This window comes from Esox lucius, chromosome 7, assembly GCF_011004845.1.
Source record: "Esox lucius isolate fEsoLuc1 chromosome 7, fEsoLuc1.pri, whole genome shotgun sequence".
Classification (NCBI taxonomy): Eukaryota; Metazoa; Chordata; class Actinopteri; order Esociformes; family Esocidae; genus Esox; species Esox lucius.
In genome coordinates, this window is record NC_047575.1 from 43,086,611 (window position 1) to 43,112,709 (window position 26,099).

The 26,099-nt window shown below is 42.2% G+C and overlaps 1 protein-coding gene across 2 annotated transcripts; it reads left to right on the forward strand.

The window, feature by feature from the left end:
* The first annotated feature begins 9,119 nt into the window (after window positions 1-9,119).
* On the forward strand, window positions 9,120-25,867 carry LOC106024958. Of its 2 annotated transcripts, XM_029120746.2 has the most exons (5): window positions 9,120-9,158; window positions 11,170-11,244; window positions 15,529-15,654; window positions 15,787-15,891; window positions 20,996-25,867. In XM_029120746.2, exons 4-5 carry the CDS (start codon window positions 15,798-15,800, stop codon window positions 24,742-24,744), a joined length of 3,843 nt encoding a protein of 1,280 aa, XP_028976579.2. In that variant the 5' UTR covers window positions 9,120-9,158; window positions 11,170-11,244; window positions 15,529-15,654; window positions 15,787-15,797; the 3' UTR covers window positions 24,745-25,867. The 2 variants fall into 2 exon arrangements, with proteins under 2 accessions (XP_028976579.2, XP_028976580.2); XM_029120747.2 differs by lacking the exon at window positions 9,120-9,158 and having other exon boundaries at window positions 11,130-11,244.
* Window positions 25,868-26,099: the final 232 nt, after the last annotated feature.

Here is a 26,099-nt window from a genome sequence, read left to right on the forward strand (position 1 = left end):
CATTGCTATGCAAGTAATTTCTGTCGATGCGTTGTCCTGTTGACACCAAACTCACCACAGATGTTCACCGTCAAAGAGCTGTTTTCACTCAGTCTGACCTAAACCCCAACTTGAATTCAAGTGCCAATGCTGACGACATGAAAACGGGATGACGTGAACTTCATTTTGTCCATGTACATCCGTGGAGGGTTAGTAGCCTGGCTCACGTGACTACATGGTGAAGAGCTGTTACTCACTGGTCTGGCAAGTAGTGTGTATAGCTGTACCACTGAAAGATTTGCTTTATGTTTTATTTGGGTAGTAATTGTTGCTTGAATGGAGCAAAGGGCGTAACATCAGGGAAGAAGCCTCTTAAGATCAGTGTCTAATTAATTACACCAAAAAGAGTTTGACAACTTTTGTGTATGTGGAGATGGACGTACGTGAAGTTCAACACATTTCCTATAAAGGAAAATAAACGGCTGCAGGTGACAGATTTTTTTGTTATTTAGTAAAATGTTTTTTTTTTTTAGGAAAGTTGTATTTTGTTCCGTGAATCAAGCTAATGATACCAGATCATATACTGAACCTCTTTTATCCTTTTGATAAACACCTTAAACACAAAGACCTAAGTTCAAAACCAACTACAAGAATAGTAAAGAATTCACTAGAGCTTACATGTTTAAATTAATCTAATGTATTGATCAATGACCATAAACCATGTCATTTGCTCTGTAATAAATTCAGGTCAACCAAGGCTCTGTTGACACAATGTTGCTGATAAAATAAAAAACAGCAGATGAAAAGATTGTGATGAAATGCATTTATTCAAATTTTAAAAGGCAATTGATGTACAAACATGTCAGCAGAAAAACAAGGCAGAAGACAAAAAGTTGAGTGTAAAAGCTACAACTCTTCAAGCAGTGTATGTGACTTGTTGGCAATGATATTGTCAGTATGGAAGTAGAAAGAAAAAAAAGGAAATTGTAGCCATTAATAAAGCAAGCAAGTTTGTTTATATAGCACAATACATACAGTGGGGAGAACAAGTACTTGATACACTGCCAATTTTGCAGGCATGTAGAAGTGTGTATTTTTTAACATAGGTACTCTTCAACTGTGAGTGTCGAAGTCTAAAAAAAAGTATTTGATACATCAGAAAAGCAGAATTTAATATTTGGTAAAGAAACCCTTGTTTGCAATTACAGAGATTATACGTTTCCTGTAGTTCTTGACCAGGTCTGCACACACTGCAGCTGGGATTTTGGCCCACTCCTCCATACAGACCTTCTCTAGATCCTTCAGGTTTTGGGGCTGTCGCTGGGCAATACAGACTTTCAGCTTCCTCCAAAGATTTTCTATTGGGCTCAGGTCTGGAGACTGGCTAGGCCACTTCAGGACCTTGATATGCTTCTTATGGAGCCCTGGCTGTGTGTTTCGGGTTGTTGTCATGCTGGAAGACCCAGCCATGACCCATATTCAATGTTCTTACTATGTAATGAGTGGAGAACAGGAGGGCTTCTTAAAGAAAAACGAACAGGTCTGTGAGAGCCGGAATTCTTACTGTTTGGTAGGTGATCAAATACTTATGCAATAAAATGCAAATTAATTATTTAAAAATTATATGAGATTTTCTGGATTTTTGGATTCCGTCTCTCACAGTTGAAGTGTACCTCCAGACCTGCCTTAACCCTCTTGGGCATGGAGTTCACCAGAGTTTCACAGGTTGCCACTGGAGTCCTCTTCCACTCCTCCATGACAACACAGTATGTCACAGTACATGTTGGCATTCATGGTCCCCTCAATGAACTGTAACTACCCAGTGCCGGCAGCACTCATGCAGCCCCAGACCATGACACTCCCACCACCATGCTTGACTGATGGCAAGACACACACTTCACTGACAGGCTGACCCCCACCCCTTCAACCTCTGCAGCAATGCTGGCAGAACTCAAACGTCTATTTCCCAAAGACAACCTCTGGATATGACACAGCACGTGCACTCAACTTCTTTGGTCGACCATGGCGAGGGCTGTTCTGGGTGGAACCTGTCCTGTTAAACCGCTGTATGGTCTTGGCCACAGGGCTGCAGCTCAGTTTCAGGGTCTTGGCAATCTTCTTATAGCCTAGGCTATCTTTATGTAGAGAAACAATAATTTTTTTCAGATCCTCAGAGAGTTCTTTGCCATGAGGTGCCATGTTGAACTTCCAGTGACCAGTATGAGGGAGTATGAGAGCGATGACACCAAATTTAACACACCTGCTCCCCATTCACACCTGAGACCTTGTAACACTAATGAGTTACATGTCACCGGGGAGGGAAAATGGCTAATTGGGCCCAATTTTGACATTTTTACTTACGAATGTACTCACGTTTGTTGCCAGCAGTTTATATATTAATGGCTGTGTGTTGGGTTATTTTGAGGGGAAAGCAAATTTACACTGTTATACAAGCTGTGTAACCCTGTCGCTGATATACCGCTTTTCCTTCCTTGGACCACTTTTGATAGGTACTGGCCACTGCAGACCGGGAACACCCCACAAGGGCTGCAGTTTTGGAGATGCTCTGACCCAGTCATCTAGCCATCACTATTTGGCCCTTGTCAAAGTCGCTCAGATCCTTATGCTTGCCCGTTTGTCCTGCTTCTAACACATCAACTTTGAGGACAGACTGTTCACTTGCTGCCTCGTATATCCCACCCACTGACAGGTGCAATGATTACGGGATAACAGTGCCATTCATTTTTCTTTTATCCAGTTATCAATGAAATTAACCTACTGTGTTACCCCTGTTAAAATGCCAGGTTTTTGTAATGTAAAAATGAGACAAAGATTAATCATGTCAGAACTTTTTACACTTTTAATGTGACCTATAATGTGAACAATTCAATTGAAAAACAAAATGAAATCTTCGAGGGGGAAAATTTAAATTAGCCATTTTCCCTCCTCGGTGTCATGTAACTCATTAGTGTTACAAGGTCTCAGGTGTGAATGGGGAGCAGGTGTGTTAAATTTAGTGTCATCGCCATAGAACACAGTGAAGACTGTCATCATCAAGCGTAGAAAATAGGGCACAACAGAGACATTACCAAGAACTGGACGTCCCTCCAAAATTGATGAAAAGATTTTGAAGAAAACTGGTCAGGGAGGTTTCCAAGAGGCCTACAGCAACATTAAAGGAACTGCAGGAATTTCTGTCAAGTACTGGCTGTGTGCTACATGTGACAACAAACGTATTCTTCATATGAATGGGCTATGGGGAGGGTGGCAAGATGTAAGCCTTTTCTTACAAAGAAAAACATGCAAGCCCGGCTGAAGTTTGCAAAAACAAACATCAACTCTCCCAAAAGCATGTGGGAAAATGTGTTATGGTCTGATGAAACCAAGGTTGAACTTTTTGGCCATAATTCCAAAAGGTATGTTTGGCGCAAAAACAACACTGCACATCACCCAAAGAACACCATACCCACAGTGAAGCATGGCGGTGGCAGCATCATGCTTTGGGGCGGTTTTTCTTCAGCTGGAACTGGGGCCTTAGTCATGGTGAGAGCCCAGACCTGAATCCAATTGAACATCTGTGGGGTGATCTGAAGAGGGCTGTGCACAGGAGATGTCCTCACAATCTGACAAATTTGGAGCGCTTTTGCAAAGAAGAGTGGGAAAATATTGCCTTGTCAAGACTCCTACCCAAAAAGACTGAGTGCTGTTATAAATTCAAAAGGTGCTTCAACAAAGTATTAGTTTAAAGGTGTGCACACTTAATTAACCGGGTTATTGTGAGTTTTTTATTTTAAATGTTTTCTCCTCAAAGATTTCAGTTTATCAATTGAATTGTTGACGTTATAGGTCACATTTAAGGGGGAAAAGGTTCTATCCACTGTATATTTTCTGTTCTACTGGATTTATTATGATCCATGTACATATTTTACTGATGGTTCAACTCAGAACAGCAGTGGTGCAAGGTGCAAGTGCCAGAAAAAAGGCTGATTTGTCTTAAAGCTAAAGGTGAAGCTAAGGGGTTTAAGTTTTTCCTGTATTTCAGTAGAATATATCAGTACTGATGAATTCAAAAGATCCTAACAGTACAACAGATGCTACTCATTTCAATGTCACATTTTCAGAATTCAGGTCTTTTTAAAATGATTATCGCTTGAATTGAATCAAAGTCCAGGTAACGAAAAACATAACACATCACTTGATTTAGCAGGCATATTTCAGAATTTACTCACACACTTTTTAAAATAAATGACCATTCTTGAATAGCATGTTTTCATGGTCCCTTTATACCTCTCTAATACACTGGGGTACCTGTCTGCCACTGAACTCTGGTTTCAATCATACCATCACTAGTTCCACGTGCTATTCAGGGACTTTGAAATCTTTTCAGTTAATGAATGGCTAGGTTATCAAGTCTAACTTTCTTTAAAATGGCACCATTTCTGGTAAATCAGTTGGTTTGCCGTCGGTAGATTTCACACTCTCTGAGTAAAAGCCAGGCTTTTTAGAACTGTTATTTTATCTGAATCAGTATTCAGCTGTATATCATTTAAAACGTTTATCAGAGCTGTTTCAGTACTGTGGTGAGGTCGGAAGACTTTCAAGTGTAAAGGCCACCATTTTTCAAACAGGTTATGAATTGTCAGGATTGAATTCGTTTAAAAATAGTCCTCTATTTCTCACATTAGAATTACATTTTGTTAGTAAAACCTAAGCTGTTGAAGTAAATAAAATCATTTACTACTTAGATCAAGTCATTAACTAACACAGAGGTGTTGAGAAAATCGAATGCCACCAATGTCCAATCTAACAGTAATTCCAGCTATTTTCAGTTTAGGATTTAGCACCACACAAGGACACAGAAATTGATCCAATACAGCTTCTTATGAATTCTTGAAACATGAGCATTCACCAGAAGTGTAGAGGGGGGTTGGGAATTACCATGTGGCTGAAGATCAACAACAACACCTGACAAGGAATTCATTATCATTAGCATGAGATCCCCCTCCAAGAACTGCCACCTTAACGTGGTGGAGGGGTTTGAGTACCCGAGTGACCCTAGGAGCTATGTTGTCTGGGGCTATATGCCCCTGGTAGGGTCTCCCAAGGCAAACAGGTCTTAGGCGACGGGTCAGACTAAGAGCGGTTCAAACCCCCCTTAATGAAGAACAACATTATGAGTACCGTGACGTCGCCTGGTATGGCGCAGCCGGGGCCCCACCCTGGAGCCAGGCCCGGGGTTGGGGCTCGTATGCGAGCGCCTGGTGGCCGGGCCTTCCCCCATGGGGCCCGGCCGGGCTCAGCCCAAACGGGTGACGTGGGGCCGCCCTCCCGTGGGCTCACCACTCACAGGAGGGACCATAAGGGGCCGGTGCGAAGAGGATCGGGCGGCAGTCGAAGGCAGGGGCCTAGACAACCCGATCTCTGGACACAGAAACTAGCTCTAGGGACGTGGAATGTCACCTCGCTGGCGGGGAAGGAGCCTGAGCTAGTGCGTGAGGTTGAGAGGTTCCGATTAGAGGTAGTCGGGATCACCTCTACGCACGGCTTGGGCTCTGGAACCACACTCCTTGAGAGAGGATGGACTCTTCACCACTCTGGAGTTGCCCATGGTGAGAGGCGGCGGGCTGGTGTGGGTTTGCCTATAGCTCCCCAGCTCTGCCGCCATGTGTTGGAGTTTACCCCGGTGAACGAGAGGGTCGTTTCCCTGCGCCTACGGGTCGGGGATAGGTCTCTCACTGTTGTTTGTGCCTACGGGCCGAACGGCAGTGCAGAGTACCCGACCTTCTTGGAGTCTCTGGGAGGGGTGCTGGAAAGTGCTCCGACTGGGGACTCTATTGTTCTACTGGGGGACTTCAACGCCCACGTGGGCAACGACAGTGACACCTGGAGGGGCGTGATTGGGAGGAACGGCCCCCCTGATCTGAACCCGAGTGGTGTTCAGTTATTGGACTTCTGTGCTAGTCACAGTTTGTCCATAACGAACACCATGTTCAAGCATAAGGGTGTCCATCAGTGCACGTGGCACCAGGACACCCTAGGCCGCAGGTCGATGATCGACTTTGTTGTCGTCTCATCTGACCTGCGGCCGTATGTCTTGGACACTCGGGTGAAGAGAGGGGCGGAGCTGTCAACTGATCACCACCTGGTGGTGAGTTGGATCCGATGGCGGGGGAGAAAGCTGGACAGACTCGGCAGGCCCAAGCGAACTGTAAGGGTCTGCTGGGAACGTCTGGCCGAGTCTCCTGTCAGAGAGATCTTTAACTCCCACCTCCGGCAGAGCTTCGACTGGATCCCGAGGGAGGTTGGAGATATTGAGTCCGAGTGGACCATGTTCTCCACCGCCATTGTCGAAGCGGCCGCTCGGAGCTGTGGCCGTAAGGTCTCCGGTGCCTGTCGAGGCGGCAATCCCCGAACCCGGTGGTGGACACCGGAAGTAAGGGATGCCGTCAAGCTGAAGAAGGAGTCCTATCAGGCCTGGTTGGCTTGTGGGACTCCTGACGCAGCTGACGGGTACCGACAGGCCAAGCGGGCTGCAGCCCGGGTGGTTGTGGAGGCAAAAACTCGGGCCTGGGAGGAGTTCGGTGAGGCCATGGAGAAGGACTATCGGCTGGCCTCGAAGAGATTCTGGCAAACCATCCGGCGCCTCAGGAGAGGGAAACAGTGCCCTACCAACGCTGTTTACAGTAGAGGTGGGCAGCTGTTGACCTCAACTGAGGATGTCGTCGGGCGGTGGAAGGAATACTTCGAGGATCTCCTCAATCCCGCTGTCACTTCTTCCATTGAGGAAGCAGAGGATGAGGGCTCAGAGGTGGACTCGTCCATCACCCGGGCTGAAGTCACTGAGGTGGTCAAGAAACTCCTCGGTGGCAAGGCACCGGGGGTGGATGAGATCCGCCCTGAGTACCTCAAGTCTCTGGATGTTGTGGGGCTGTCTTGGTTGACACGCCTGTGCAACATCGCGTGGCGGTCGGGGACAGTGCCTCTGGGATGGCAGACCGGGGTGGTGGTCCCTCTTTTTAAGAAGGGGGACCGGAGGGTGTGTTCCAACTATAGGGGGATCACACTTCTCAGCCTCCCCGGGAAAGTCTATGCCAGGGTACTGGAGAGGAGAATACGGCCGATAGTAGAACCTCGGATTCAGGAGGAACAGTGTGGTTTTCGTCCGGGCCGTGGAACACTGGACCAGCTCTATACCCTCTACGGGGTGTTGGAGGGTTCATGGGAGTTTGCCCAACCAATCCACATGTGTTTTGTGGATTTGGAGAAGGCATTCGACTGTGTCCCTCGCGGCATCTTGTGGAGGGTGCTTCGGGAATATGGGGTCCTGGGTCCTTTGCTAAGGGCTGTCAGGTCCCTGTACAACCGAAGCAGGAGCTTGGTCCGCATTGCCGGCAGTAAGTCAGACTTGTTCCCAGTGCATGTTGGACTCCGGCAGGGCTGCCCTTTGTCACCGGTTCTGTTCATAATTTTTATGGACAGAATTTCTAGGCGCAGCCAGGGGCCGGAGGGTGTCAGGTTTGGGGACCACACAATTTCGTCTCTGCTTTTTGCAGATGATGTTGTCGTGTTGGCCCCTTCTAACCAGGACCTTCAGCATGCGCTGGGACGGTTTGCAGCCGAGTGTGAAGCGGTGGGGATGAAAATCAGTACCTCCAAATCCGAGGCCATGGTCCTCAGTCGGAAAAGGGTGGCTTGCCCGCTTCAGGTTGGTGGAGAGTGCCTGCCTCAAGTGGAGGAGTTTAAGTATCTAGAGGTCTTGTTCACGAGTGAGGGAAGGATGGAACGGGAGATTGACAGACGGATCGGTGCAGCTTCTGCAGTAATGCAGTCGATGTATCGGTCTGTCGTGGTGAAGAAAGAGCTGAGCCGCAAGGCGAAGCTCTCGATTTACCAGTCAATCTACGTTCCTACTCTCACCTATGGTCATGAGCTTTGGGTCATGACCGAAAGGACAAGATCCCGGATACAGGCGGCCGAAATGAGCTTTCTCCGCAGGGTGGCCGGGCGATCCCTTAGAGATAGGGTGAGAAGCTCGGTCACCCGGGAGGAGCTCAGAGTAGAGCCCCTGCTCCTCCACATCGAGAGGGGTCAGCTGAGGTGGCTTGGGCATCTTTTTCGGATGCCTCCGGAACGCCTTCCTGGGAAGGTGTTCCGGTCCCGTCCCACCGGGAGGAGACCCCGGGGAAGACCTAGGACTCGCTGGAGGGACTATGTCTCCCGGCTGGCCTGGGAACGCCTCGGTGTCCCCCCGGAAGAGCTAGAGGAAGTGTCTGGGGAGAGGGAAGTCTGGGCATCCCTGCTTAGACTGCTGCCCCCGCGACCCGGCCCCGGATAAGCGGAAGAAGATGGTATGGTATGGTATAGCATGAGATCCAACACCATGCCAGGATGGGACAATTTATTTAATGAAATATTAAGTGCATTGTTACATCCTGTAATATATAGATTTGAATACAATCAATCAAATGTATTTTATAAAGATTTTTTACATCAGCAGTTGTCACAAAGGGCTTTTACAAAACACCCAGCCAGAAACCCCCAAGAGCAAACAAAAACACGTTTGATGCACAGTGGCTAAAAGGGTTAACCACCTATTTTCTGTCAATGTTCTATGACTCTGTTAATAAGTTGCTGCCCATGACCGTCTGTTCTATTTCATTCACTTTCTAGAGAGGTGTTACATTTTTTAACTGCAAAGGATGCTGGGTCTTTTTTAGCTGGGAAACATGAAACAAAATGATATCCTGAAGGGCAAGAAACACCTACTGCTGCAAAGCACTGTGGTAGCACCAATTCCATTCATTTCCAGTGTCAATTCTGTATAGTCTACAAATACAACTACCTTCACCAATAGATTTTAGCTGAAATTTTATGTTGGAAACAGTACGTTGATTAAAGGTACTAACATGTACTCTCATTAATCCCAAACAAGCCCCGCTGTTCCGTGCAGTTTATTCAAGTGCCCTCCAACGTAATTGGTACAAAATGTAGCTCTGAAGGGGCAGCTACATGAGGCCAAGTCAACACCTTGACACTTTGAACTTGTTTTTGTGTTCCTCAAACCATTCCTGAACCATTTTTTCTTTGTGGCAGGGCGCATTATCCTGCTGAAAGATGCCAATGCCATCAGGGAATACCGTTGCCATAAAAGGGTGCACATGGTCTGCAACAATGCTCAGGTAGGTGGTACGTGTTAAAGTAACATCCATGAATGGCATTAATGGCAGGACCCAAGGTGTCCCAGCAGAACATTGGCATCACAATGTCTCTGCCAGCTTCCCTCCTTCCCATAGTGCATCCTGGTGCCATGTGTTCTCCAGGTAAGCTAAGCACATGCACTTGGCCATCCACATGATGTAAAAGGAAATGTGATTCATCAGACCAGAACACCTTCCATTGCTCCGTGGTCCAGTTCTGATGCTTAAGTGCCCATTGTAGGTGCTTTTGACAGTGGACAGGGGTCAGCGTGGGCACTAGGGGTGTTGCAATATACCGGTAATGACGATAACCGTGATATTCAAAAAATGTAATATTGATATGTAGGCGAAACTGAAGTCCTATTTTCCAAAAACTCCTCTTGGTTGTTCGATACCATATTCATGTCACATATAGACAAATGGTGTATGTGCTTAAAGGAGACGGGACCTATGCACTGGTGTTGAAATCAACTCGTTAGCCCTACTAGAAACCCCGGGAGAGGTCTGAAAAGACACGCCGTTTTAGTAGCCCATTTACATGGGAAAAAGGACGTTGTAATCTTCCAAAAACTCCTCTGAGGTTTTCCATGGCTTATTCATGGCCAAACGATGCATTTGCTTAAACTACGAGTCTGGACCTATACACCAGACCTATACACTTGTGTTTGGATTAAGGCCTTTTTGTAGCCTATTCACTACATGAAAATGTTTTGTATTTTTACTAAAACTCTTCTGTGTGTTAGGCCTTGTGGATATTTTGTTTATCAGTGGCCTTTTCACTATCCATTAAGTGTAATTGTTCTTTTTGTATGCTTTTATTTTTTTATTTTTACAGTTATGGTTACAGACTCGCCACCGCCATACATTCTTATTTTGAGTGTAATTAATTTGCCAAAAATGAGAAAAAAAAACAGAGTTGAAGATGATTTTGACTGTCAGCATTTTTATCTTTCAAATTTTCTATAGATACCGCGATAATATCGTTACCTCAAATATTTTGGCCACGATAATCGTGTAGTGAAAATCTGATATTGTGACAGCCCTAGTGGACCACTTTTGATAGGTACTGACCACTGCAGACTGGGAACACCCCACAAGGGCTGCAGTTTTGGGGATGCTCTGACCCAGTTGTCTAGCCATTACAATTTGGTCCTTGTCAAAGTAACTCAGATTTTTACTCTTGCCCGTTTGTCCTGCTTCTAACACATCAACATTGAGGACAGACTGTTCACTTGCTGCCTCATATATCCCACCCACGGACAGGTGCTATGATAACGAGATATCAGTGTCATTCATTTTTTTAAATCCAGTTATCAATTAAATGAACCAATGTGTTCTGTTCTACTGGATTTAAGATGATATATGTACATCTTTTACTGACGGTTCATCTTTAAGCTAAAGGTGAAGCTAAGGGGTTTATTTTTTTCCTGTTTTTCAGTAGAATATATCAGTACTAATGAATTTAAAAGATCCTAACAGTACAACAGAAGATAGTTACTCATTTCAAAGTCACATTTTCAGCATTCAGGTGTTTTTAAAATTATTATCGCTTGAATTGAATTATCCCTCAGTCCAGGAAATGAAAAACTTGGATTTAGCAGGCATATTTCAGAATTTACTCACTTTATTAAGAATACTTTTCATACAGGTCCACACAAGACACTGATCTTGACAGCCTCACCCAGGAAAGAACTAAGAAGATAATTATTCAAATAACACTCACACACTTTTTAAAATAAATGATTTCATGGCCCCTCTCTAATACACTGTGGTACCTGTCTGCCACTGAACTCTGGTTTCAATCATGCCATCACTAGTTCCACGTGCTATTTAGGGCCTTTGAAATCTTTTCAGACCTATACCATGCAAGTTAATGAATGGCTAGCTTATAAAGTCTAAATTTCTTTACAATGGCACCATTTCTTGTAAATCAGTTAGTTTGCTGTCGGGAGATTCAACACTCTCTGAATAAAAGCCAGGCTTCTTTCAACAGGGTGTACACACCTTCAGTGAAGACCAGAGTGGATACTGCAAGGAATTAAAGAGAAATATCGCTCCTTCACAAAAGGTATTACTTGCTTTTAGGTTAAATGCCAATTAATTGGATTAATGTAGCATATTGCAGTAATTTATTCCAGTAGCATGCACTAGGCTAACTACAAACAGTGGTATTTATGCTTAGTCCTCTTGGTCTACTTCTTCAAATTCTGATTTGGTAGTGAGCAGGAATGTTAGGACTTGTCTGCTCTACCTCGCAGAAAGGAGCCATTCAGAAGATTATTAGCCAGTTTATAAATGCTTTATTTTTTAGATACATTTTTTTGTTTCAACCAATGTTGGTGTAACTTTCATAGTTCAACCTCAATAATATTATGACCATTCCCAATGGATAAGACTCATTTGTGTCTTCTGCTTCAGAAGGGAGAAAGAACTGAGGGAGAGTGAACATTTTAAATAATAATGTTATTTTCTACACAGATCATACATAATTATCGCCTGATCTTCCATGATCCCTCATTATCCATTATAAATCCATAAAAAATATCTCAAATTAAGGTAGGAAATATAAGTTATCATGTCGTTACCCAAATGGATGACAGTAATCCTTTAGCTCCCTTCATCTGACATGGAACTCAGGTTTTGTTGAACACCCCATGAAGAATAATCAGACGCTGAGATTTCTTTTTAAACCAATCAAATAAGGTTCTGTGTGTAATCATGAAGGATTTTTTTCAATAGTTTCAAAGCTGGTTTCTAATATTTGTAAATTTCTCACCCTTTGGTGCGTTGGTACTCTGTCTAGGTGATCTGGCACAGCGGCTTCAAACCCACAGGCATTAAATTACAATACCTGTAAAGCAGACTAGATAAACCAGGGTTTGGGGTTTCACAAGTTATGTGAAATGGGAGGAGCGAAATATTTGTCCATAATTTATTATTTACTCAAAAGCTAAAGGCAATCTCCTGGTTTAGGTCAATGTCATAACCTGTTACTGTTACAGAATGATTAGAGAACATAACCAGTTTAAAACAAAGGTATACAACTCACTGAATACAGGGTTTACATTTAACAGTGCATTTTCATATTCATTGTTACATTACAGCCTCATTCTTAAATGTATTAGAGTTTTTCCTCAACTATTTACTTACATAATATCATAATGACCAAGCAAAAACAGGTCTTTAGAAATATTTTTCTAATGTATTAAAAAATATAAAACTGAAATATGATACGTTTGTATACAGACCCCTTCTCTTAGTACTATGTTGAACCACTTTTATTATTTAGTTTGTTAGGCATTTAGCAGCAGTCTGACAAGATGCAATATTTTCACTGCACTCCTCAGTCTTCTCAAACAAGACAAAGAGGACAATTTGGTTTTCCTTTCCACTAACCTACAGTCAGTTATCTATAAAGGGTCTGTCAACGCGTGTATAATCCTTTTCTTGTTAAAACTGCACAAGCAGGATCAAGAAAGGGGTTTGTTATTCCATTCATTGTTTCGTTTGAAAAGCTGATTTGTTTTATGTGTTTTAATCTTGTTTTTGAATCCAAACCAAAAATATGACATGTGGGTGGAGCTAAATGTGAAATATTTGTCATTGGCCAAATGAAAAGCCAACCCTTCTTGTCTCTTCAAAATAGCAGTTCAGCCTACGGACATAAAGGAGACACCAACATGAAAGCAATCGTAAAAATCTTGTTCTCAGTAACAATTCCCAATGAGGATGATAAAATCTGAAGCTAAATCAGTCAGTTCAGTACCTTTTAATGTAAAATGATTACTTTTATTTTGATGAAGAAGACACATTATCTAAAAACAGTACCAAAAACAGAGTAAAAACTAACTGCTTTGGAAGTAAAAACATTCCTTTTCTGTTTTTGCTTTTTTCCATCTTGTCCAACAAAGAACAAGTAGAAAATTGGACCTACTGGATCCACAAGAAAATGGGTGCAGATGAATCAAAATGGAGAGCGGATAAGGCTGAAAGAGAACTTAAGAAAACCAAACAGGAGAAAGAAAGAATTGAGGAAGAAAAGAGAAAGCGTGAAGAAGACTACAAGCAACTCCTTGCTGAGAAAGTCAGACTAGAAACAACACAGAAGATGGAGGAACAACAACGACGGGAGCAAGAGAAGCAGAGACAAAAAATTATTGAACACAACAGAGAACAAGAGAAAGCAGAAAGGATAAGGATTCATCAAGAAAAGAATAATGCCAACAGTCCTAAAACTGTAGGATGAAGAGACAATGGTTTAAATGTTTGATTATCCACAAAAGGATTATTGGATACAGTACATACAGCACAGTACACAGTTATTGGATACAGTACATACAGCACAGTACACAGCTATTGGATACAGTACATACAGCACAGTACTCAGTTAATGGATACAGTACATACAGCACAGTACACAGTTAATGGACACAGTACATACAGCACAGTTCACAGTTAATGGATACAGTACATACAGCACAGTTCACAGTTATTGGATACAGTACATACAGCACAGTACACAGTTAATGGATACAGTACATACAGCACATAACACAGAGATTGGAAACTTTTAATATGCACACATGCACTAGCTGTTGCATGTATTGCATTTATTGCATAGTTTTGATACCAAAGATTATGAAATTGTTTTATTACCCTGCTTTTGGTTCACCTACCAAATGTAGCTTTTTCTTACAACATCATTCTGATATTGTCATGTTTTATATGCCTTGAGTACTGTACTGTAGCCTGTCCTGCATTGCAATAAATATCTTCTATTGATGTTCAATCTTATCTCTGATTCTATCTTTCACACCGGAATGTACTTACATTTAGTTTTCACATGCAACTGTCTAAATGCTTGGATGTAATACAGGTTTATTTTCTGTGAAATGATGACAGTGTAATCATAGGCTACTATATCATGCATTTCTGATGCTGATATTAGTATTGGGATAGAAATGGTATGTTAGTGGCTTAGTAGGAATAAAAATGACCAATATGGTTTGAAGGTAATTAACATATTTCACTTACTGAACAAGAGACGGTATTCAACTTTGTTGTATTATCCCATCACCTATCTATATTCAGTACTGTAGCACCGTGTACAGACCTTCCGAGGGGTATGTCCTGAAACTGAAAAAGTGGGTGGAGTTGTCGGCTCAGACGGACGGACGATGTGTCGGAGTGAGTGACACGCATTAAAAAGACAGATGGCGCTTGCTCGTCACAGTGACAGATGGGCACATGGAAACCAGGAAAGGGCACATTAAAGCAAAGGGGCGTGTGTTCTGCACTGGTTCAGCCTGATCTGTGTACGTGTCTGCAGTACTGTGCAAAAGTCCTAGACACCTGGAAGTTGAGTCAAACCATATATTTGGCTGAAGTGTTTAAAAAAAAAAAAAAAAAACACAATCTTCGATAGTTAATCGCAATTTTTAAATGCGTTGACATTTGGCCCTTAATCCACACTTTTCTGTTTAAAATCACTGCATTATGTTAAAGGCATACTTGTGTTTTATTGTAAACTATTGTAAACATTGCTTGACATCGAATTAAATAAATGCAAGTTGTCATAGCATTTGAAGAAAAAATAGCTACTTTTATGTCAGTGCTTGATTATGGTGATCTGCTGTATATACATGCATCAACCTAAGTGTTGAAACCTCTAGATGCAGTATATAAGGCTGCATTACGTTTCCTTAAGCAGGGTAAGGAACAACCATCACAACTCATTATTTTAATTTAAAGCTATCAGGTACCTTACTCATTCCCTGGATACAGCACTTATGGCAAAATACCACAAACCCCTGAAATATTTCTCATGTAAAAATAGGCTACACAGATTAAGGGGAGCCATATAGTTTATTACAACAACATTTTTTATTGAGTTGTAAAAAAAAATTCTGCATAACATGGGTTTCAAGTGTCATTCAAGACCTTTTAGTTGTTCACTGTGATACACTTTTTAATGCATTTGTATGTGTGTAGCCCATTTGTTTGTGTTTTTATTATTGCTGTCACACAGGGCTGAACTATAGAAGAAACCTAGGACTGATTTCTCAGTGTAAATCTATGTAAAATTAAAATAAATAACAAATGATAGTCCTACAGTTTGATAATGACATGTTTTTATTTAACAGAATTAACAAGATTTAACAAGGCAACTTTGTGGATAATTGTACGTTTTTTCATCAGTTCCACAATAAAGTGGTGTGGACTAAAATGTGTGAAGAACTATAAACATGTACAAAAACTGTATCTCGTAACAAAAGCTGAACATCTTGATAAATTAGTTGTGTATTGCATCTTTGCCCTAGTTTACACTCATTAGTGTTACTCTGTATTACAGGCGATTAGCCTTCTGCATTTGGTCAGCCAGAAAGCCACTGATAACTGAAAAAAGACCAGCAGGAATTAAGGCCCCAGACACCTCTTCCCATTCAAAAAGAACAGCAGAAGACTGGCAGACAAAGACGTGAGTAATGTATAAATACCATATAGGTGATATTTTATAAAGCTGAAATATTTGTTTTACTTTGATGGCCAAATTATGGTAAAGTCCTTGTATTGTAGATGGAGAAGTAACCCGTGATCTGATGTTTTACAGAACACTGAGTCATGTCTGATAGTGAGACCATTGAGCTAGCCGCTCTGGGTCGGCCCTTCCAACTGGGGATGCTGTATGACTGCCGCAGGGATTGTCTCATCCCAGGTACAAGAAACAATTACTGTTAAATTTGGAGATAATCAACAACCCTTTTCTTAAATTAACTGAAGGCGTTTGTCACCAATATAGAATTAGATAGCTCTCATACGGACAGAGGGCTTTGACCATGAAGTATTCGGCGAATACAGTGCCACTTTTATAACATTAAAAAAATATATATATTTGTTCACAAAAAGCATTTTATTCGCTAGCTTGTAACATGTCTAATCAGTAAAAATACAAACCCGATTTCAAAAAAGACACTGTGCAATTTTAATAAAAACAGAATGCAATGATGTGGACGTTTCAAATTTCAATATTTTATTCAGAATACAACATAGATGACATATCAAATGTTTAAACTGAGAAAATGTATCACTTTAAGGGAAAAATAAGTTGATTTTAAATTTCATGGCATCAACACATCTCAAAAAAGTTGGGACAAGGCCATGTTTACCACTGTGTGGCATCCCCTCTTCTTTTTATAACAGACTGCAAACTTCTGGGGACTGAGGAGACAAGTTGCTCTAGTTTATGAATAGGAATGTTGTCCCATTCTTGTCTAATACAGGCTTCTAGTTGCTCAACTGTCTTAGGTCTTCTTTGTCGCCCCTTCCTCTTTATGATGCACCAAATATTTTCTATAGGTGAAAGATCTGGACTGTAGGCTGGCCATTTCAGTACCCGGATCCTTCTTCTATGCAGCCATGACATTGTAATTGATGCAATATGTGGTCTGGCATTGTTATGTTGGAAAATGCAAGGTCTTCCCTGAAAGAGACGACATCTGGATGGGAGCATATGTTGTTCTAGAACTTGGATATAACTATCAGCATTGATGGTGACTTTCCAGATGTGTATGCTGCCCATGCTACACGCACTCATGCAACCCCATACCATCAGAGATGCAGGCTTCTGAACTGAGCGCTGATAACAACTTGGGTTGTCCTTGTCCTCTTTAGTCCGGATGACATGGCGTCCCAGTTTTCCAAAATGAACTTCAAATTTTCATTAGTCTGACCACAGAACACTTTTCCACTTTGCCACAGTCCATTTTTAATAATCCTTGGCCCAGACAAAACACCTGCGCTTCTGGATCCTGTTTAGATACTGCTTCTTTTTTGACCTATAGAGTTTTAGCCGGCAACGGCGAATGGCACGGTGGATTGTGTTCACTGACAATGTTTTCTGGAAGTATTCCTGAGCCCATGTTGTGATTTCCATTACAGTATCATTCCTGTATGTGATGCAGTGCCGTCTGAGGGCCCGAAGATCACGGCATCCAGTATGGTTTTCCGGCCTTGACCCTTACGCACAGAGATTGTTCCAGATTCTCTGAATCTTTGAATGATATTATGCACTGTAGATGATGATAACTTCAAATTCTTTGCAATTTGTCTCTGAGAAACTCCTTTCTGATATTGCTCGCAGCATTGGGTGAATTGGTGATCCTCTGCCCATCTTGACTTCTGAGAGACACTGCCACTCTGAGAGGCTCTTTTTATACCCAATCATGTTGCCAATTGACATAATAAGTTGCAAATTGGTCCTCCAGCTGTTCCTTATCTGTACATTTAACTTTTCCGGCCTCTTATTGCTACCTGTCCCAACTTTTTTGGAATGTGTAGCTCACATGAAATCCAAAATGAGCCAATATTTGGCATGACATTACAAAATGTCTCACCAAACATTCAAGGACATGTAAACTTTTGATCAGGGCCATTTAGTTGATTTCTGTTATCATTATGATTTAAAAAGGAGCCAAAAAACTACGTGATAATAAATGGCTTCATATGATCACTATCCTTAAATATAAGACAGTTTTTTTTGCATCAGTCATATTTTCCAAATCAATGCCATCATTTCTAAATTTCTGCCAGGGTATGCAAACTTATGAGCACAACTGTAGAATTAAAGGTGCCTGGAATAACCTTTTTGGTTGCCATACAAGGACAACATTTCAGTTTCCTGGAGGAACCCCCATGAAAAGATTTCTGCCAGGGTATGCAAAATTATGAGCACAACTACACTCACCTAAAGGATTATTAGGAACACCTGTTCAATCTCTCATTAATGCAATTATCTAATCAACCAATCACATGGCAGTTGCTTCAATGCATTTAGGGGTGTGGTCCTGGTCAAGACAATCTCCTGAACTCCAAACTGAATGTCAGAATGGGAAAGAACGGTGATTTAAGCAATTTTGAGCGTGGCATGGTTGTTGATGCCAGACAGGCTGGTCTGAGTATTTCACAATCTGCTCAGTTACTGGGATATTCACACACAACCATTTCTAGGGTTTACAAAGAATGGTGTGAAAAGGGAAAAACATCCAGTATGCGGCAGTCCTGTGGGCGAAAATGCTTTGTTGATGCTAGAGGTCAGAGGAGAATGGGCCGACAGATTCAAGCTGATAGAAGAGCAACTTTGACTGAAATAACCACTCGTTACAACTGAGGTATGCAGCAAAGCATTTGTGAAGCCACAACACGCACAACCTTGAGGCTGATGGGTTACAACAGCAGAAGACCCCACCGGGTACCACTCATCTCCACTACAAATAGGAAAAAGAGGCTACAATTTGCACAAGCTCACCAAAATTGGACAGTTGAAGACTGGAAGAATGTTGCCTGGTCTGATGAGTCTCGATTTCTGTTGAGACATTCAGATGGTAGAGTCAGAATTTGGCGTAAATAGAATGAGAACATGGATCCATCATGCCTTGTTACCACTGTGCAGGCTGGTGGTGGTGGTGTAATGGTGTGGGGGATGTTTTCTTGGCACACTTTAGGCCCCTTAGTGCCAATTGGGCATCGTTTAAATGCCACGGCCTACCTGAGCATTGTTTCTGACCATGTCAATCCCTTTATGACCACCATGTACCCATCCTCTGATGGCTACTTCCAGCAGGATAATGCACCAAGTCACAAAGCTCTAATAATTTCAAATTGGTTTCTTGAACATGACAATGAGTTAGTTCACTGTACTGAAATGGCCCCCACAGTCACCAGATCTCAACCCAATAGAGCATCTTTGGGATGTGGTGGAACGGGAGCTTCGTGCCCTGGATGTGCATCCCACACATCTCCATCAACTGCAAGATGCTATCCTATCAATATGGGCCAACATTTCTAAAGAATGCTTTCAGCACCTTGTTGAATAAATGCCACGTAGAATTAAGGCAGTTCTGAAGGCGAAAGGGGGTCAAACACAGTATTAGTATGGTGTTCCTAATAATCCTTTAGGTGAGTGTATATAGTGTGTGTTACAATTGGGATAATAGTTGTGCAGGTGCAAATGACAATTCTATATGTCATTCAGTCGAGGCAAATGAAGGAGTAAGGTAGCATGTGCAACCGGGATTTGGAGATAGCAGCAATGAGGTCCCTGAGGTTACAATGCCTACTGTATGTAACAACAATTGTAAAAATGCAAGTATGATGGCAATTCTAATGTGCAAAAAGGCTAATTGAATGTGCAAGGTTGCATGTGCAACTGACATGGAAGGATAGCAGCAGTGAGGATCCCAAGTTACAAGTCAGGTAAGGAACTGAAAAGTTCCTTACCTGACTTTACAAGGTAGTGTCAGAGTAATACAAAAGGAGTAATGCAACAAGGTCCCTGAGATCCAAGGGTGTGTGGTTAGTGATGGGTCCCAGAGGTCACAGAGTTCTCTGGGTGTTCAGAGTTCTACAGATGGTAGGAGGGCAAACCGTTTGTGGCATGGATGTGAAGGGTCCCTGATGATCCCACGTGCCCTGTGCAGAAACCACTTGCGCTGGAGGTCTACTATGGCTGGGAGCTGGGCACCCGTGATGTGTTGGGTGGTTTTCACCACCCGTTGCAGGGCCTTCTGGTCGACTACAGAGCACCCGCGAAACTTCACTGTGGCACGGTTAGTCAGAATGCTCTCAAGGATCTTGGAGGGCAGACTCGTTCTATGCATGGTTTGAGGCGACCAACATTCCTTCAGTGAGGCTTGCTGAGGACCAGGATGAATGCATGCTATCCCTAACCACGGCTGATGTGAGGAGAGCTCTTAAAAAAGGGAACCCTCAGAAGTCAGAAGGGCCAGATGACATTCCAGGCCATGTCCTCAGGGGGTGTGCCGACCAGCTAGCGGAGGTTTTCTCCTCCATATTCAACCTCTCCTTGTCTCTATCTGTAGTCCCTTCCTGCTTCAAACAGACCACCATCGTCCCTGTACCGGTGAAATCTTTCATCACCTGCCAGAACAACCACTGCCTTATAGCACTGACCTCCATCATCATGAAGTGCTTAGAGCGGCTGGTCAGAACTCACATCTGCTCCACCCTTCCTGACACCTTGGACCCCTTTATATTAACATACTGCCCCAACAGATTTACGGACGAAGCCATTGCCCTGACGACACATACTGCCTTCTCCCACCTGGAAAACGGCTACACATACGTGAGGATGCTGTTAGTGGACTACAGCTCAGTATTCAGCACCATTGTTTCTGCTAAGTTTGTTCCTAAGCTCAGGGCTCCTCTCTTTGCAAATGGATCCCAGACTTCTTTACAGGCAGGAAAAAAATGCACCTTTAAACAAAGTTACATTGCTGGTTAAATACCTTTCCAATCAAATTAAGGTTAGGCTTGCACATTTTAATTTGATTGGCTGATGCGGAAAAATTTGCTGAGTTGCTAAAACCTGCACCTGGTTTCTTAAATATCAGTCTGTGAGGCAGCAGCGTCTTCCAGGGTCATTCTAGGGCACCTTTGCCACTTGTGTGTTTCTTGAGCGTTGGCAATATACTTTGCCTCAATGGATTACAGTGTGCTGAGTGCAAAGTGCTGTGCATTTGATTCGGTCAAAAGTCAACATTGCTATTTTGTACAGTACATTGTGTGTAATGTTGTTCTGTTCACATTGTGAAACTCAGATGTACAGAACAAGATGCCGTCATTACTTTTTGTTTTTTAGAAACCCACTGATGACAAAAACTGTTTTATGATGTCATATTCAGTTGTAGTAAGGCTTTCATTTACCTTGAGAGTTCTTTGAATGAAACCATGTCTATATTAGAGTACAGATTGCATTTACGCATTTTTCTAAATATTTTGTATCTCTTTTCTACAAATTGCAGGTATAACACTCTGGGATGCGGAGTTACTGAAGAAACACATCAATGTTTCAAAAAGACCCAACACTGACTTCAAAATCATTGCTTCTGACTCAAGTGAAGCCAAATCAGAAGCTTTAAATGTGTCTGCGTCTCTTGAGGCCAGTTTTCTTGGTGGCTTAGTTAGTGTGAAGGGTTCTGCTAGTTTCTTAAACAACAAAAAAAAATCCCAACGTCAGTCTAGGGTTTCTCTGCAGTACCGTACCACCACTCACTTCGAGCAGTTGACCATGGACCACCTGGGCCCAGGAAATGTGAAACACAGTAATGTCATCACAGAGGGTTCTGCAACCCATGTGGTGACCGCCATTCTCTATGGAGCACAGGCCTTCTTTGTTTTCGACCGTGAGATTTCTTCATCAGAATCCCATCAAGACATACAGGGAAACCTGCAGGCTGTAATCAAAAAGATCCCCTGTATATCAGTAGAGGGGCAGGCATCACTGAAGATGAGTGAGGAGGAGAAGAGCGAGGCCAACAGATTTAACTGCACTTTCCATGGTGATTTTGCACTAAAAAATTATCCTGTCACATTTGAAGATGCCATTAAGGTGTATGCTGACCTGCCAAGTATGCTAGGGGAGAACGGAGATCATGCTGTGCCCATGAACGTCTGGCTCTATCCTCTCAGAAACCTTGACTCAGCAGCTGCCCAGCTAGTAAAGCAGATAAATGTTAGCTTGGTGCGTCGCACACAGCGAATCTTGGACGGATTGGACAACACTGATATAATATGCCAAGACATGATGAAGGAAGACATGGCTATCAAGTTCCCTGAAATAAAAGCAAAGCTCACTAAGTTCAGGGACTTGTGCTTAGAGTACAAGCTGGTGTTCCAGAAAGGTCTTGGCAACATTCTTCCCAAGATAAGAGGAGGAGGAATGGAAGAAGAGCTGAAAGAAATGCTCATCAGGCAGGAACGATCTCCATTTCAGAATGATCTCATGTCTGCTTACTTGGACGACAGAGTAAAAGAGATGAACGTTGTCAGTTCTTATCTTGACTTAATGAAGGACGTACAGGTTGTGTACTCAAGCAGTGAACTGGATGGAATTGTGCTTGATCAAGCTAATAATTATGTGGTGTGTTTTGCATTCTCCTCTTTGAACGATAAAGACGATTTTGAGTTAGACTTGGAGAATTACTTGCAGGAAGATTATAAGAGTGAATCTTCACCGATACCTTATGATCTCAATGCAGCTAAGAAATCAGCAGCAGAAAAGTGGTTTTGCTCTGGGAAGGTTACTGCCCAAAGCAGGCAAACCATACAACTCTTTCAAGACTTCAAAGAGTCAAACAAAGAGAGAGAAAATCTTGCATTTTGTATTGCATCAATTCCCAACAAATGTATCACTGCGTGTTCCATTCACATCTACGAAAGAGGGACACTTCTAAGTTCACAGTATGAGCTGCCATCAAAGCCGGGGGTTCCCATTATTAAGAGTCTGGAGCATGACTGTGTCCACTTGCAAATCATCTCCTCCCAACTTGGTGTGAACTCAGTGGCGTCATACCAGGTGTTGTACCAGGCTAAGGGAACTGACACTGAGTGGACAGAGATCAACGAGGATGCTATAACTAACCAAGTCACCATCAGGCGTTTGCAGCCTTACAAGGAGTACCGCTTTACCTGCAGGGCAGTGTGTAAACCTGGTGTGAGCCTCTGCAGTGACTGGACTGAATACTACAGAACCAGCCCATGTAGCCCCCCTGGACCACCCACGGAGAAGTGTATAGATTCACAAAGTATCAGGGTGAACTGGGACATTCCTACAAAGATAGGAGATGATGTTGAAATTACTGGTTATGTGGTTGAATTCAGACAAAACACAGTGTCTGCAGACAATACATTGTGGCACACCACCAAAACCACCACTAGAGACTGCACCCTGGAAGGACTACAGGCTAACACTTCATACAGCATCAGAGTCTCCGCTACTTGTGGTGAAGCAGGGAAGAGTCTACCCAGCCCTGAGACCATGCTGACTACCATCGGGGTGTCTGACGTAATAAAGAGGAACCAATCAACTGGAGCAAATAGTGAGAAATTCATCAAACAATCCACGAGGGTGGAGAAAGACAACCTCTCAATCTACAGGCTGAATCTGGAACAGAAGTTTGTTATAAAGGAAAATTTTGAACATTACACATTTGGCAGGAAAGTTGAGCAGGGGAATAACAAGGTCATATTGCTTTTGGGGGCCACAGGGGCAGGAAAAACCACTCTGGTCAATGTCATGATAAACGCCATTCTTGGAGTGAAGTGGGAAGAAGGTCATCGCTTTAAGCTCATCCATGAGGTAACCAACCGGTCACAGGCAGAAAGCCAGACTATGGTTGTGACATCATATGATCTTTACAACCAGCCAGGCTTTCAGGTTCCTTATTCACTGACCATTGTTGACACACCAGGGTTTGGAGACCCAAGAGGAATGGCATATGATGAACAGCTTACCCAGATGCTAAAGGATTTCTTGTGTAACCCTTTAGGGATCGATCATATTGATGCAGTCTGCTTTGTAGTTCAGGCAGCCCTTGTACGTCTCAGTCCTTCCCAGAGATACATCTTTGATTCCATCCTGTCCATTTTTGGAAAAGATGTTGCTGAAAACATATTGATGCTTGTGACATTTGCTGATGGAAAGGACATTCCTGTTCTAGAGGCCATCAAAGCTGCAGCTCTGCCCTGTAAGAAGAACAAGAAGGGTTTTCCAATCCATTTCAAATTCAGCAACGCTATTGTTTTTGAAAAGAAGAAGACAGAGAGCAGTTCTGAAGATGATGATGAAGATAATGATGGTGATGACAAGATAGATTGTCCACAGCAATGGAGGTCAACTTTCAAGGAGGTTAAGAAATTTTTTAAAGCATTGGAAAGCATTGAAAGCAAAGACCTCACCCTGACGAAGAAAGTGCTGGAAGAACGTGAGCTTCTGAAAAAGACCATGACACGGCTTACCCCACAGATCACTGCTGGTCTGTCAAAGCTAAGTGAAATGAAACGCTTCAAAGCCTGTCTTAAGAATGAGCAAGAAAACATGAAACAGAACGAATCCTTTGAAACAGAGATAGAAGTACTGATGGTAAAAAGAAGCAAATTATCTGAAGGCTTTGCTACAAACTGCAAAGTATGCAATTTCACATGCCACACCTCTTGTTTTCTCCCAAACAATGATGACATCAGAAGTTGTGCCGTGATGAATCAAGATGGCAACTGTATCGTATGTCCGGGAAAATGCTCTTCCAGTGATCATGACAGGGAAAAAGCCGTGTTGACATACGAAACAAAGACAGAGAAAAAGACTATTCAAGAACTAAAGGACAACTTCATGAAGGCATACGGCAAGTTTATGTCAACCATGGACATCCTGGAAAAGCTGGATGTTGAGTTCCATTTGATCAAGGACACACTGATGAATTTGATCAAGCAGTCTTCTGACTGTCTAAAAAGGCTAAATGAGATTGCACTAAATCCAAATTCTCTTTCCACTATGGAGTACATTGAAATATTAATTCGCACAGAGGAGGACCAACGTACACCAGGTTTTGAGGATCGGATTGTAGAGTTGAAAAAAATGAAGGAAGAGTCTGAGATTCTGGACAAGATTGCAAGAGGAGAAGATATACTTCCAAAGGAGAAAGAATTCATGAAGGAGAAAGAGGATAGACGACAGGCAATTCCCAAAAAATCCAGTTCTGCTAATGTTGCCTAGGAACCAAATTGGGATGCTACTGGAACGTTAAGATACCTACTGTTAAAGGTCCATTCAGTGTTTTCCATGTAAATCTGAGTTTTTAGTATAGGCGTTTAAGCCTCACGTTTAAGAAAAAATAATTACTGTCATAGTTTTCAGGTGTCGTCACAATAATGTTCTGAACGTTCCTATTGAGGCTGTGATGAGCAACTGAAAATTGTTTCTTTAAAGGAAGCTGATCAAAATTTGGTATAAAGGGAATTTTTAAGGCTTGAAAACACTATACTAAGACAAGTAGCCAAACCTTTTATCATAATTTTGATATCTTCAAATTTCATGTTAGATGTTAGATATTAATTAGAGAGTTAATATTCTGGGGAAAACACCGAATTTGTGCTATAGCTAACATTAGCATCGCTTGTTATTTTTGACAGAATTTGCTTGCTAATGACATAATTGCCATCTGTCAAAGTACATTTGATAATATGTTGATAATGATGGCATCGTTGTTTTCTACTAAATATAATCTCCCAAGTCGATTTAGATTCACAAAGTCTCAATTCAATTCAGATTTAATTTGATTTAATGTAACAGCTTTTTACTGATGATAAGGGTTATTATTGTATATATCTTAAATGAAAAATGCTGCATAGGACACCTTTAACGGTATTTAGCCTGTTTGAAGTCATTAACCCTGTTCAATGTCTGGTCATAAATATGGCTACTGTGTCTATAAAATGTTAGAGACCATGGCAACAAAGCACACAGATGTGAAACCTATGAATACCTTAAATTAAACAGATAGGTTATTGATCAGAAAAGAGTACATACCAATCAATGCTTGCATATAAAATGGTGAAGGACAAGATTTTAAACTTTCTGTAGTAACATTTTGTGTTGACGGAGGGATGCATGTCAGACAGTGACAGATACACTGTCCCCAACACAACTGCATTGTGGGGATGAATGTTTTTGATCCTAATTCAACTATAGAAAACTTTTAATAACCACGCAATTTTAAGTACTCCAGTTTAGTTGATTGAAAATATAACATTGGATGTCAGGCATTCATTACCACCATTTTCATTATGTCATTTTTAGGATTTTAGAAAAAATGTAATACAACTATTATTTAACAGATTATGGTGTTATGTTTTTATTAGTTGTGCCCAGGATACTGTGGGAGAAATTGTACTTATCTAGCCTTTCAATTCGAATTGTTTCCATATGTTATATTTCTAGCATAGAAGCCTCTCTTTAATAATGTGACAATCAGGTTCCTGAAGATCGTGAAGTACTGACATCTAGTGGCAGATCTGTGAAGTTACCAGCACCAGCCATCTTCAGAGATGGTCTGATACTTAGAACAGCCT